The 12,779-nt window shown below is 71.2% G+C and overlaps 2 protein-coding genes across 3 annotated transcripts in view; one reads left to right on the forward strand and one right to left on the reverse strand.

Annotated features, from left to right (window-relative positions):
• The window catches only part of MEGF8 (multiple EGF like domains 8), a 56,875-nt gene extending 49,631 nt beyond the window's left edge, over positions 1 to 7,244 (forward strand). The window contains exons 40-43 of the mRNA XM_084614150.1: positions 1,499 to 1,669; positions 1,853 to 1,983; positions 4,224 to 4,356; positions 5,140 to 7,244. Of these exons, the coding sequence (XP_084470276.1) occupies positions 1,499 to 1,669; positions 1,853 to 1,983; positions 4,224 to 4,356; positions 5,140 to 6,321 (1,617 nt within the window). The 3' untranslated portion in view covers positions 6,322 to 7,244. The remainder of the gene's footprint in view (positions 1 to 1,498; positions 1,670 to 1,852; positions 1,984 to 4,223; positions 4,357 to 5,139) is intronic.
• Positions 7,245 to 7,635: 391 nt separating this feature from the next.
• Positions 7,636 to 10,546, reverse strand: LOC311512065 (nucleus accumbens-associated protein 2-like). 2 transcript variants are annotated; one of them, XM_084613099.1, is made up of 2 exons: positions 10,390 to 10,546; positions 7,636 to 9,650 (listed from the first exon to the last, which is right to left on the reverse strand). In XM_084613099.1, exon 2 carries the CDS (start codon positions 9,638 to 9,640, stop codon positions 8,567 to 8,569), a length of 1,074 nt encoding a protein of 357 aa, XP_084469225.1. In that variant the 5' UTR covers positions 9,641 to 9,650; positions 10,390 to 10,546; the 3' UTR covers positions 7,636 to 8,566. The 2 variants fall into 2 exon arrangements, with proteins under 2 accessions (XP_084469225.1, XP_084469224.1); XM_084613098.1 differs by having other exon boundaries at positions 10,464 to 10,535.
• Positions 10,547 to 12,779: the final 2,233 nt, after the last annotated feature.

A 12,779-nucleotide genomic window follows, 5' to 3' on the forward strand; every position in this document is an offset into this window, starting at 1 on the left:
ATGGTGAGCGGGGGGGACAGACCGCTGCCTGGACTGCGCCAACAACACCATGGTGAGCGGGGGGGGGACACTGCTGCCTGGACTGTGCCAACAACACCATGGGGAGCGGGGGGGGCCTGCCTGGACCGCGCCAACAACACCATGGTGAGCGGGGGGGGGGGACGCTGCCTGGACTGCGCCAACAACACCATGGTGAGCGGGGGGGGGGACACCGCTGCCTGGACTGCGCCAACAACACCATGGTGAGCGGGGGGGGGGACGCTGCCTGGACTGCGCCAACAACACCATGGTGAGCGGGGGGGGACAGACCGCTGCCTGGACTGCGCCAACAACACCATGGTGAGCGGGGGGGGGGACACCGCTGCCTGGACTGCGCCAACAACACCATGGTGAGCGGGGGGGACCGCTGCCTGGACTGCGCCAACAACACCATGGTGAGCGGGGGGGACAGACCGCTGCCTGGAATGCGCCAACAACACCATGGTGAGCGGGGGGGACAGACCGCTGCCTGGACTGCGCCAACAACACCATGGTGAGCGGGGGGGGCCTGCCTGGACCGCGCCAACAACACCATGGTGAGCGGGGGGGACAGACCGCTGCCTGGACTGCGCCAACAACACCATGGTGAGCGGGGGGGGACAGACCGCTGCCTGGACTGCGCCAACAACACCATGGTGAGCGGGGGGGGACGACCGCTGCCTGGACAGTGCCAACAACACCATGGTGAGCGGGGGGGGGGGGACCGCTGCCTGGACCGCGCCAACAACACCATGGTGAGCGGGGGGGGGGACCGCTGCCTGGACCGCGCCAACAACACCATGGTGAGCGGGGGGGGACAGACCGCTGCCTGGACTGCGCCAGCAACACCATGGTGAGCGGGGGGGGACACCGCTGCCTGGACCGCGCCAACAACACCATGGTGAGCGGGGGGGGACGCTGCCTGGACTGCGCCAACAACACCATGGTGAGCGGGGGGGTTCGGTGCCTGGACTGCGCCAACAACACCATGGTGAGCGGGGGGGCCTGCCTGGAGCGCGCCAACAACACCATGGTGAGTGCGGGGGATCGGTGCCTGGAGCGCGCCAACAACACCATGGTGAGCGGGGGGGATCGGTGCCTGGAGCGCGCCAACAACACCATGGTGAGCGGGGGGGGCCGCTGCCTGGAGTGCGCCAACAACACCATGGAGGGGGTCTCTGGTCGCCCTGTGTGGTGGGGGCTGGGAGGCTGAGGGTATAGGGGTTTCTCAGCATGAGGAGGCTCTGGGGTCATTGCATGTGGGGGGGGGGTCGCTCTGCATTGGGGGCTGAAGGAGGGTCCCAGAGGGGGTCTCTGACATCCCAGGCTGAGCCTGTGGCTGCATTCCCTGCAGAGGGTGGGATTGTGGGGGGCAGAGGTCTCTGGAGATCTCAGCCCCCCTCTCCCGGCAGGGGGCACACTGGTGGGACAGGGCGCTCTGTAGGTTCGCTGTAGGGTTTCAGCCCCCCTCTCCCGGCAGGGGGCACACTGTGAGAAGTGCCGGCCGCTCTTCGTGGGCTCAGCACTGAACGGGGGGACCTGCCGGCCCTGCCGCGCCTTCTGCCGTGGGAACAGCGACGTCTGCATCTCCCGCGAGGAGCTGGGGGCCGCCCGGCGAGACCCCGCCCGCTTCCCGCTGGAGCCCGCCCTGGTGAGCCAGGCCCCTGGGGGGTGTCCCCCCGTCTTGCCCCTGGGGGGTGTCCCCCCGTCTTGCCCCTGTTCCCACAGATCCCCAGCCGGGCCCCGGGAAGGGGAGGGGAGGGGCGGGTCTCCCCACCCCCACGTCCCTGCCGGTCCCCACCTGGGCCCCCTTGTGTCACCCCTGTCTCCGCAGGTCCCTACCTGGGCAGTCGAGGGGCCGGCCGAGGACGTGGCCGTCTGCGTGAGCTGCCAAAACAACAGCTTTGGGGAGAAGTGTGAGAGCTGCCTGCACGGCTACTTCCTGCTGGAGGGCAGGTGCACCCGGTAGGGAGCTGCGGGGGGAGGGGGGGGGCAGGTGCTCCCGGTAGGGAGCTGTGGGGGGAGGGTGGGAGCGGAGGGGGGGGCAGGTGCTCCCGGTACGGAGCTGTGGGGGGAGGGTGGGAGCGGAGGGGGGGGCAGGTGCACCCGCTACGGAGCTGTGGGGGGAGGGTGGGAGCGGAGGGGGGGGCAGGTGCACCCGGGACAGAGCTGCGGGGGGAGGGTGGGAGCCGGTGGGGGGGCAGGTGCACCCGGTAGGGAGCTGTGGGGGGACGGTGGGAGCCGGGCGGGGGGCAGGTGCACCCGGGACAGAGCTGCGGGGGGAGGGTGGGAGCCGGGGGGGGCAGGTGCACCCGGTAGGGAGCTGTGGGGGGAGGGTGGGAGCCGGGGGGGGGGCAGGTGCACCCGGTACAGAGTTGCTGTTACCCGCACACTCTAGGGCCCCCCCTCACCCTGTTCCCAGGGCTTAGGCGTAACCCTGTGGGTCTGCGGGGTCTTTTCCCAGTGAGGGAGCCTCACACAGTAAGATCCGTATCCTCTTTATTAACAGTCCCCAAAACCGACTGCACCCGCCACGCACACAGTGCTCCCCACTCCCCATAAGACAGGCAGGTCCAGCAGGATCAGGTCCATCTGGGGGACTCCAGTCTCTGCCCGCTGTCACTGGCAGGGGGTGAGCTCTGGCGGCTCTGATCGTGGGGCTGGGTCCTGGAGTTGGTTCTGGAGAATTACGAAGCAATCTTCTAACCAATCCAAACATATTGTAAAACATCCTTCAACCAATCCGAGCCCACCACCTTCATTGATTTAAACCTTGCAAAATTAGTTATGCAACAGACCGAAACAATGGGAGCCAGGCAGACACTAGGGAAGCGGGGACCATTAACCCAAGAATACGGAAATGAGGGTTCACACCCACCACTGGGGAGACGCGGATCCTTGCGGGGAGACGCCATCGAACTTTCCTCTGACTCGCTCACGCTCGGTTTCTTTCCCTGGCGCTGGTGGGAGCTGAGGACAGGCGCCCTCGGACCAGCCCGACCGTACGTTGTTCTTGGAGCGCTCGCTCACGGCGCCCCCCGAGCTCTCGGGGGTTTTCCCCTCGTGGTGCCTGTCGGTGCAGCCTGGCGCCCCATGGCCGCGCTCCTAGAGCCGGTATAAGGGGCCCCCGGGCCCCCGCTCTGCCTTGGCAAAGTGCGTTCGCTTAACAGCCCATCAGCTCGCGAGGTGCACGCCGGGGCAGGGAGTCCGTCTCCCCCCAGGACCGGGCACGTCTCAGTCACCGGGGTTAGCAGGGCTCTTCCTGGGCACGGCCTGCGCCACCCCGCGCCTGAGGGGTCTGCAGTGTCTGGGGGAGGGGCACAGGGCGGGGCCGGGGCAGCAGGCCTGAAAGTCGTCATGGAGGCAGCTGTGAGCCCCGCCTCGGAGCTGACCCCTGACCCGGCACCGCGGACGTCCGGCTCCGGGCAGACAGGGGCAGAGCGAGACCCTCCCGGCAGCCCGGCATCGCACGTGCCGACACGGTCGACGGTCCGTTTCTCCCGGGGTGCCGGGAGCCGGCTCAGCAGGCCCCTCGCGCTGCAGGGAAGTGCGGAGCGGGGGCTCAGCGGGGCCCCTTATACCAGAGCCGAGCCGGCGGGTGCCACGAGGGGAAAACCCTCCGCCAGCTCGGGGGCGCCTGCGCGGACCGGGACGCGTCTCGAGGGGCAGGGAACCAGTTTTGTAACAATTTAGAGGGAAGGTGAGGATGTGACTTTCCGGCTCCTGGCTGCTGCTCCTTACGCAGCGGCTGGGGGGCCAGGCAGGAGCTGGGGGGCAGCACCCCCAGGGCCAGCGAGCCCAGCCTGACGCGGATCCCACAGGAGCCGGCCCGGGGCCGGCCGCTGGCTCCTGACCCCGTCCGTCTCCTCACGGCAGGTTGAGCCCGCCGGGGCCGGGGGGAGCAGTTGATCTGCCGGGGCCCTCGGCTCCGCACTGAGCTCGCCCGGCTCCCCCTGGTCGGGATGCCAAACCCTCCGATCCGTGGGGCTCTCCCTGGTTTGACCCCATTTCCCAAAGCCTGGGGCGCCCCCAGCCGGACCCCATTTGCCCCGTCAGCCCTCGGCACCTGGCTTGGCTCAGTTTTCCCGAGCTGGTTTCCCATGCGCGGGAGGGCGGGTGCCCCATGCAGCCCGCCTGCAATCACCCCCCGCTCGGGGTAGGGGCGGGGCCGGCCCCCGCACGCTCTGACCCCCTGCTCCCCCCAGGTGCCAGTGTAACGGCCACGCGGACACGTGTAACGAGCTGGACGGGACGGGCTGCCCCTGCCAGAACAACACGGAGACGGGCCCCTGCCAGAACAGCGCCCAGGCTGACAAGAAGGACTGCTACAAGTACCAGGTGGGGGCGGGGCCTGGGGCGGGGGCGGGGCCTGGGGCGGGGGCGGGGCCAGCCAGGGCTGCTACAAGTACCAGGTGGGGGCGGGGCCTGGGGCGGGGGCGGGGCCAGCCAGGGCTGCTACAAGTACCAGGTGGGGGCGGGGCCTGGGGCGGGGGCGGGGCCAGCCAGGGCTGCTACAAGTACCAGGTGGGGGCGGGGGCGGGGCCAGCCAGGGCTGCTACAAGTACCAGGTGGGGGCGGGGCCTGGGGCAGGGGCGGGGCCAGCCAGGGCTGCTACAGGTACCAGGTGGGGGCGGGGCCTGGGGCGGGGGCGGGGCCAGCCAGGGCTGCTACAAGAACCAGGTGGGGGCGGGGCCTGGGGCGGGGGCGGGGCCAGCCAGGGCTGCTACAGGTACCAGGTGGGGGCGGGGCCTGGAGACGGGGCGGGGCTGAGGAGAGAGAGAGGGAGGGGGTGCTCAGAGGGAGCTCTGTGGGGCAGGAGTATGGGGGAGGGAGACCTGCCTGGGGTGGGGGCTGAGGGGATCCTCAGAGGGAGCCTTGTGGGGCAGGGGTGGGGGGCAGAGGCTGAGCCGGCGGGGGGGAGGGGATGCTCAGAGGGAGCCCTGTGGGGCAGGGGTGGGGGGCAGAGGCTGAGTCAGTGGGGGGGAGGGGATGCTCAGGCCCTGTGGGGGAGGGGAGACCTGTGTGGGCGGGGGGCTGAGCCGGCGGGGGGGGAGGGGCACTCAGAGGGAGCCCTGTGGGGCAGGGGTGGGGGGGCTGCTCTCACTGACCCCTCCCCCCCAGTGCGCCAAGTGCCGGGACTCGTTCCATGGGGCGCCGGTCGGGGGCCTGCAGTGCTATCGGCTCATCTCGGTGGAGCAGGAGTTCTGCTTCGACCCCACCTCGCAGAGCAACTGCTTCCACCAGCCCAACCTGCAGCACCTGGCGCGCGGCCGCACCGTGCTCTTCGGGGTGCAGCCCAAGTTCACCAACGTCGACATCCGCATCACCGTGGACGTCACCTTTGGCGCCGTGGACCTCTTCGTCTCGCCCGCCTACGACACCTTCGCCGTGGACGTGGACCGGGCCACGGGGGTGCACGCCGTGCGGGTGCTGGCGCCGGGGGGGGCCGAGGGGGGGCCCAACGGCACGGCCCCGCCCCGGCTGCGGGAGGAGCGCCCCCGCGGGCTCATCACCTACCTGACGGTGCGGGAGCCGCAGGCCGTGTTGGTGGTGCGGGGCGTGCGGGACCGGGTGGTGGTGACCTACCCCCACGAGCTGCACGCCCTGAAATCCAGCCGCTTCTACCTGCTGCTGCTGGGGGTGGGCACCGGCCCCAACGCCAGCGACTCCCAGGGGCTGCTCTTCTTCCGGCAGGACCAGGCCCACATCGACCTCTTCGTCTTCTTCTCCGTCTTCTTCTCCTGCTTCTTCCTCTTCCTCTCCGCCTGCGTCCTGCTCTGGAAGGTGAAGCAGTTCCTGGACCTGCGGCACGAGCAGCACCGGCAGCTGCAGGAGATGACCAAGATGGCGAGCCGCCCCTTCGCCAAGGTCACCGTCTGCTTCGAGCCGGAGGCCGGGCCCCACGCCGCTGACCTGGTCTTCCTGCCGGCCCGGCCCCACAAGCCGCCGCCGCTGCCCGCCCCCCCGGCCCTGCCCAGCCGCCTCAAGCCCTACCCCGAGGCCCCCTACTCGGCCCACTTCCGCCGCTCCGAGCCCTTCCTCTCCCACCTGCTGGGCTACGCCTACTCCAGCTTCCGCGTGGGCCCCGTCACGCTGGAGCCCACGGACGACGGCATGGCCGGCGTGGCCACCGTGCTCTTCCAGCTGCCCGGCGGCCCGCAGGCCCCCAACCGCGCCTGCCTGGCCTCCGCCCTGGTCACGCTGCGGCACAACCTGCAGGACTATTGCAGCGGCAGCCACGGGGCCGGCGGCGCCCGCAAGGGTCTGCGCAGCCATGACCACCTCACCAGCCTCTCGCTGTGACCCGCCGGGACCCCCCCCGCCCCTCCCACGCCGGCCTGGTGCGGTGACCTGCTGGGACCCACCCCGCCCACGCCGGCCTGTCGCGGTGACCCGCCGGGACCCGCCCCGCCCCTCCCACGCCGGCCTGTCGCGGTGACCCGCTGGGACCCGCCCCTCCCACACCGGCCTGTCGCGGTGACCTGCTGGGACCCGCCCCGCCCAGTCGCGGTGACCTGCCGGGACCCGCCCCGCCCACGCCGGCCTGTCGCGGTGACCCGCCGGGACCCGCCCCGCCCCTCCCACGCCGGCCTGTCGCGGTGACCCGCCGGGACCCGCCCCGCCCCTCCCACGCCGGCCTGTCGCGGTGACCTGCCGGGACCCGCCCCGCCCACGCCAGCCTGTCGCGGTGACCCGCCGGGACTCACCCCGCCCCTCCCACGCCGGCCTGTCACGGTGACCTGCCGGGACCCGCCCCGCCCACGCCAGCCTGTCACTGGGAGGCGCCAGTAATCACCCCCCCACCCCTCCCCGGCCAGCTTGGGCACCACAGTGGTCAGGCCACAGACACCCCTCTCCTGCCAGCCTGCTGCTGGGAGCTGTCTGGGGGTCGGGCCCCAGACGCTGCCCCCCGCCCCTGTGGACACCAGGGCCTGGCACCGGGCCGCATGTGGACAGACTCCCGAGGATCCTGGCTTGCAGCGGCTGCCCGGGGGAGGAGGATTCACCTTGGACGGGGGCCCCTGGACCCCTCCCTGCCCATGAATGGGGCCTGTGTCCAACCTGGTCTGACCCCCTCCACGAGAGCCCCCGGAACAGCTCCCCCCCCAGGGGGCTGATGGGGCCTGGGGGTGTTGGAGCCTCGATTCACCTGTGTCCAGGTAATTCCCGTATTTAAGGGGGAAGGAGCAACCCCCCCACCTGTGGGAATAAAGAGACCAGCCGGCTCCATGGGCTCTGAGTCTGTGTGTGGGGCAAGACAGGTGCCCTTGTGCTGCTGTGAAGCCAGCCCCCCCCCAGGGGCCACACCTCCCTCGGGCAGGGTCCCCCTAGAACCGGCCCCCCCACCACTGGGGGCCACGTCTCCCTCAGGGGCAGGGTCCCCCTGGAACCAGCCCCACGCTGAGCATGGGTCCCTGTGTATGAAATGGCTGGTCCAGGGATTGCTCCTGACTCCCTGCCCCCCTCAGGGCTTGGTAGGGGGGAGTGGATCAGTCGGGGCTGGGCCCCCCCCAACCTCTGGCCATGCCCCTCACTCCTGACCTGCAGCCCCTCGCTACCCCAGCCTGGCCCCACGGTGATGATCCCCCCCCCCTGTGCACAGACACAAGGCACCAGTGTGAAAAGGCAAAACTTTATAGGAATAAAGTTTTTGACACTTCCCCACCCCTCCCTGAGGACAGGGCTGGAGATGGAGGCCCCAGCTCTGGGTCAGCCAAGCCTGGGACACTCTCCCCCACACACACCAATCTGTGCTCCTAGGGGCCCCCTGCTCAGGGCATGGGGGGGTGCCCCTAGTACTGGGGGTGAAAAAACACAATGGGTTTACAAGAGGAATTGACCACGGGGCTGCTACTCCTCCCCCTCCCACTGACCACCAGAGAACCCAGGAGTCCTGGCTTCCACCCCCCTGCTCTGGTGCTTCCCCGCCAGTCTTTTGGATCTTAGAGAATTTGGGGGTCGTAAGAATGAATATTGCCCGCCCCCCCCCCAGCAACTGATTTGGGCTGAGAGGGTCACCCTCAGCAGAGAATGGTCCAGTCCTCTCCTGGGCAGACCCCCCCACCTCTTGGAAAGGTCTGGCCCATTATACCTCTGCTCCCCCACACCAGGAGGGAATGGCACAGTCCTCGGGGAACGCTCTGGCTGTGCCAAGCACCTTGTGAGCCCCCGTGGCTCAGTCCACGGCTCGCCCCACGAGGGGAGGCTGTGGTCCTATGGCTTGGTCCATGACCCCTCCCCAGGGGAGGCTGTGGCCCTGTGAGCCCCCATGGCTTGGTCCACGGGTCTGTGACCCTCTGCAGAGCAGTCTGTGGCCCCATGACCCCTCCCCAGGGCACCCCGTGGCTTCGTGACCCAGTCCGTGAGCCCCCGTGGCTCAGTCTGTGGCCCCGTGACCCCTCCCCAGGGCACCCTGTGGCTTCATGACCCAGTCCGTGACCCTCCAGTCCGTGAGCCCCCGTGGCTCAGTCTGTGGCCCTGCGACCCCTCCCCGGGGCAGCCCACGGCCCCGTGGCTCGGTCCGAGGGCAGCGGCTCGGCCCCGGCCCTCAGTCGCAGGCCCCGGCCACCTCCTCGCTCTCCTCGTGGCTGTTCTGCAGGGTGCTCTTGCCGTGCAGCTCCTTGAGGTGGCGCCGCAGGCCGGGCTTGTGGGTGAAGTGCACGGCGCAGTAGTTGCAGCGGTGCGGCTTGCGGCCGCTGTGCAGGTTGAGGTGGTCCTGCAGCGTGGCGTTCTGCGTGAAGCGCTTGCGGCAGACGGGGCACTGGAAGGGCTTGAAGCCGGAGTGCACCCGCAGGTGCCGTGTCAGGTTGCTCTTCTGGGAGAAGAGCTTGGCGCAGCGCAGGCAGAGGAAGAGCCGGTGCTCCCGCACGTGGCTCGCGAAGCCGGCCAGCTGGGGGAACAGGCCCTCGCAGCGCGGGCAGCGGAAGGGCCGCTCCAGCTCCGGCGCCTTCCTGGCCCCCCCCAGCCCCGCCGGCCTGTCCTTCCGGGCCGGCTCCAGGGGGCGCCGGCGCAGGGGGCAGCCCCGCCACGGCCCCCCCGGCGGGGGGCAGGGCCCCCCCGGCGGCACCTGCTCGTCGCCGCAGCCCTGCAGGGAGACCTCCGGGGACGAGGGGCTGCTGCGGCCCGCCAGCAAATCCCCGGCCCGCTCCGCCCCGTCCTGCCGCCGCACGGGCAGGGGGCTGGGGGGGCCCCCCTTCTCCTCCTCCCCGCGGCCCGCCTGCTGCCCCCCGGCCCTGGGCGCCAGGTAGCGGGCGACGGCCTGCGTGCAGCGCTCCACCACGTGGCCCATCTGCAGGAAGGAGGCGGCCGCCAGGTAGTGGACCAGCTCGGGCAGCGGCACCTCGAGGCAGCCGGTGTAGCAGGAGAGCAGCAGCTGGCGGCCGATCGCGGGGCTCTGCAGGAGCGAGACCGACACCTCGGGCGAGTCGCTGAGCAGGAACTGGTCGCGCAGGAAGGGGGAGCAGGCGGCGAAGACCACGCGGTGCCCCGGCACCCGCAGCTCGTTCACCTGCACGGTCACGTCGCAGAACCGCCGCTGCGCCCGCAGCTGGTCCATGCGCCGCAGCACCCCGTCCCCGTAGCCGGGGAAGCGGAAGTGCAGCCGGTCGTGGGCCGGGGCCATCCTGGCGCAGCTGGGGAGAGACGGGGGTCAGGCACCCCACAGCCCACAGCCCGGGGGCCACCGAGAGTGGGGGGATGAGTGGGCGGGGTTTTATGGGGTGGGGGAGGGGCGGGGTATTAGGGGTGGGGGAGGGGCGGGGTGTTGCGGTGGGTAGGGGAGGGGTGCTGAGGGGTGGGGGAGGAGTGTTGTGGGGGAGGGGCGGGGTGCTATGGGGTGGGGGAGGGGTGCTGCGGTGGGTGGGGGAGGGGCGGGGGTGCTATGGGGTGGGGGAGGGGTGTTGTGGGGGAGGGGCAGTGTAGTGTGGGGGAGGGGTGTTGTGGGGAGCGGCGGCGTACTAGATTCCTCGGGTCTCAGCCCCGCTATCACCCCCCGGGTGTTATTCCCGACCCATCTTTACGCCATTTGCGTAGTCGCCTCACCACTCTCGGCGGCGGCCGCGCTTCCACGCCCGCGTACCTTGCGCTCTAGGCAGCGCGTTCCGCCGTTTGCGCAGCTGCCCGGCTGTTCTACGCAACGTGCGCACCCGCCCCCGCGCCCGCCAGCTGGTCACGTGGCGCCCCCTGGCGGCCGCGGAGGGAGCCCTTTACGTCATTTGCGCATATTCAGCGCTTGTTTACGGCGTGTGCGTAGCACGCCTTTCCGAACTGCTATTCCTGAACATGACGTACGCGCTTGGCGTACTTAGCGCGCTTATCCCTCGGCGCCCCTACGTCCTTTACGTAAGACCCGGCTCTCCCCCACGCCCTCACCTGGGCCGCCTCCTGTCCCGGCTCCGGGGCCGCCTCGGCCTCGCCCCGCCCCGCGGGCCCCGCGCGCCGCTCACCGGCCCCGCCCGGCCACCCCGCGCCGCGCCAGCGCCGCCATCTTGGCCGGTCTGCGGCCTCCGGGCCGGGGCTTCTTCCCGCGGATCCCTCCGCCCAGCCGCGGTGGCGCAGAGCTGCGCGCGCCGAGAGGGATCCCTCCGCCGGGAGGGGAAATAGTCCCGCCCCCAGCACCCCCGGCCCCGAGAAAAATCCAGCCCATAATAGTCCCCCCCACCCCCCCACAACCCACTTCGCCCATGATCCCCCCACCATAGCCCCCCATCCCCTGCTAACCCCCCCCCCCAGAGCTGCCCCCAGTGCCCTGATCCCATTACCCCCCAGGTCAGAATATCCCCCCGTAACAACCCCCCACGTCCCCCCATTCATACCCCCACCCACGGCTGCTGCCCCCCACAGCACCTCCAGCAGTGGGACCCCCTCATCCCACCCTGCCCCCGAGCAAACCCTCCTTCCCAGCCCATAGCCCCCCTCATGCCCCTGCCCTCTCCCCCGCTAGAAAACCCCACACCACATGCCCCAGCCTCCACCTACCCCCAAAACCCCCATTTAACCCTATAGCGCCCCCCGTCCCCTGCCCCACTGGGAAAGGGGGGGGCTGCCCCACACAGGGCCTTGGTTCTTGCCAGGAAAGGAGATGGGGGGGAGTGTCGTATGGAGGACAGAGGTGGCCCCTCCCCCTCCATAGAGTGGGGTGTTCAAGAGGTGGGGTACGAGGGAGGGGCCAGCCCCCCAGGAACTGTCCCTCCTGCTTATTTAAGGCCCCAGGTGATTCCAAGGGAATGGGGCCTGGGCCTGTCCCCTCGCGGGGAGGGGCTGGCTCAGAGGGGCAGGGAATGGGGCCGGGGCCTGTCCCCTCGCGGGGAGGGGCTGGCTCAGAGGGGCAGGGAATGGGGCCGGGGCCTGGGCCTGTCCCCTCGCGGACAGGGGCTGGCTCAGAGGGGCAGGGAATGGGGCCTGGGCCTGTCCCCTCACGGGGAGGGGCTGGCTCAGAGGGGCAGGGAATGGGGCCGGGGCCTGTCCCCTCGCGGACAGCGGCTGGCTCAGAGGGGCAGGGAATGGGGCCAGGGCCTGTCCCCTCGCGGGGAGGGGCTGGCTCAGAGGGGCAGGGAATGGGGCCGGGGCCTGTCCCCTCGCGGGGAGGGGCTGGCTCAGAGGGGCAGGGAATGGGGCCGGGGCCTGGGCCTGTCCCCTCGCGGACAGGGGCTGGCTCAGAGGGGCAGGGAATGGGGCCTGGGCCTGTCCCCTCACGGGGAGGGGCTGGCTCAGAGGGGCAGGGAATGGGGCCGGGGCCTGTCCCCTCGCGGACAGCGGCTGGCTCAGAGGGGCAGGGAATGGGGCCAGGGCCTGTCCCCTCGCGGGGAGGGGCTGGCTCAGAGGGGCAGGGAATGGGGCCGGGGCCTGTCCCCTCGCGGGGAGGGGCTGGCTCAGAGGGGCAGGGAATGGGGCCGGGGCCTGGGCCTGTCCCCTCGCGGACAGCGGCTGGCTCAGAGGGGCAGGGAATGGGGCCGGGGCCTGTCCCCTCGCGGACAGCGGCTGGCTCAGAGGGGCAGGGAATGGGGCCGGGGCCTGTCCCCTCGCGGACAGCGGCTGGCTCAGAGGGGCAGGGAATGGGGCCGGGGCCTGTCCCCTCGCGGACAGCGGCTGGCTCAGAGGGGCAGGGAATGGGGCCGGGGCCTGTCCCCTCGCGGGGAGGGGCTGGCTCAGAGGGGCAGGGAATGGGGCCGGGGCCTGTCCCCTCGCGGGGAGGGGCTGGCTCAGAGGGGCAGGGAATGGGGCCGGGGCCTGTCCCCTCGCGGGGAGGGGCTGGCTCAGAGGGGCAGGGAATGGGGCCGGGGCCGGGGCCTGTCCCCTCGCGGACAGCGGCTGGCTCAGAGGGGCAGGGAATGGGGCCGGGGCCTGTCCCCTCGCGGACAGCGGCTGGCTCAGAGGGGCAGGGAATGGGGCCGGGGCCTGTCCCCTCGCGGACAGCGGCTGGCTCAGAGGGGCAGGGAATGGGGCCGGGGCCTGTCCCCTCGCGGGGAGGGGCTGGCTCAGAGGGGCAGGGAATGGGGCCGGGGCCTGTCCCCTCGCGGGGAGGGGCTGGCTCAGAGGGGCAGGGAATGGGGCCGGGGCCTGGGCCTGTCCCCTCGCGGACAGGGGCTGGCTCAGAGGGGCAGGGAATGGGGCCTGGGCCTGTCCCCTCGCGGACAGCGGCTGGCTCAGAGGGGCAGGGAATGGGGCCTGGGCCTGTCCCCTCTCGGGGAGGGGCTGGCTCAGAGGGGCAGGGAATGGGGCCGGGGCCTGTCCCCTCGCGGGGAGGGGCTGGCTCAGAGGGG

This window comes from Lepidochelys olivacea (genome assembly GCF_965140295.1).
Source record: "Lepidochelys olivacea isolate rLepOli2 genome assembly, chromosome: 24".
Lineage (NCBI taxonomy): Eukaryota > Metazoa > Chordata > Testudines > Cheloniidae > Lepidochelys > Lepidochelys olivacea.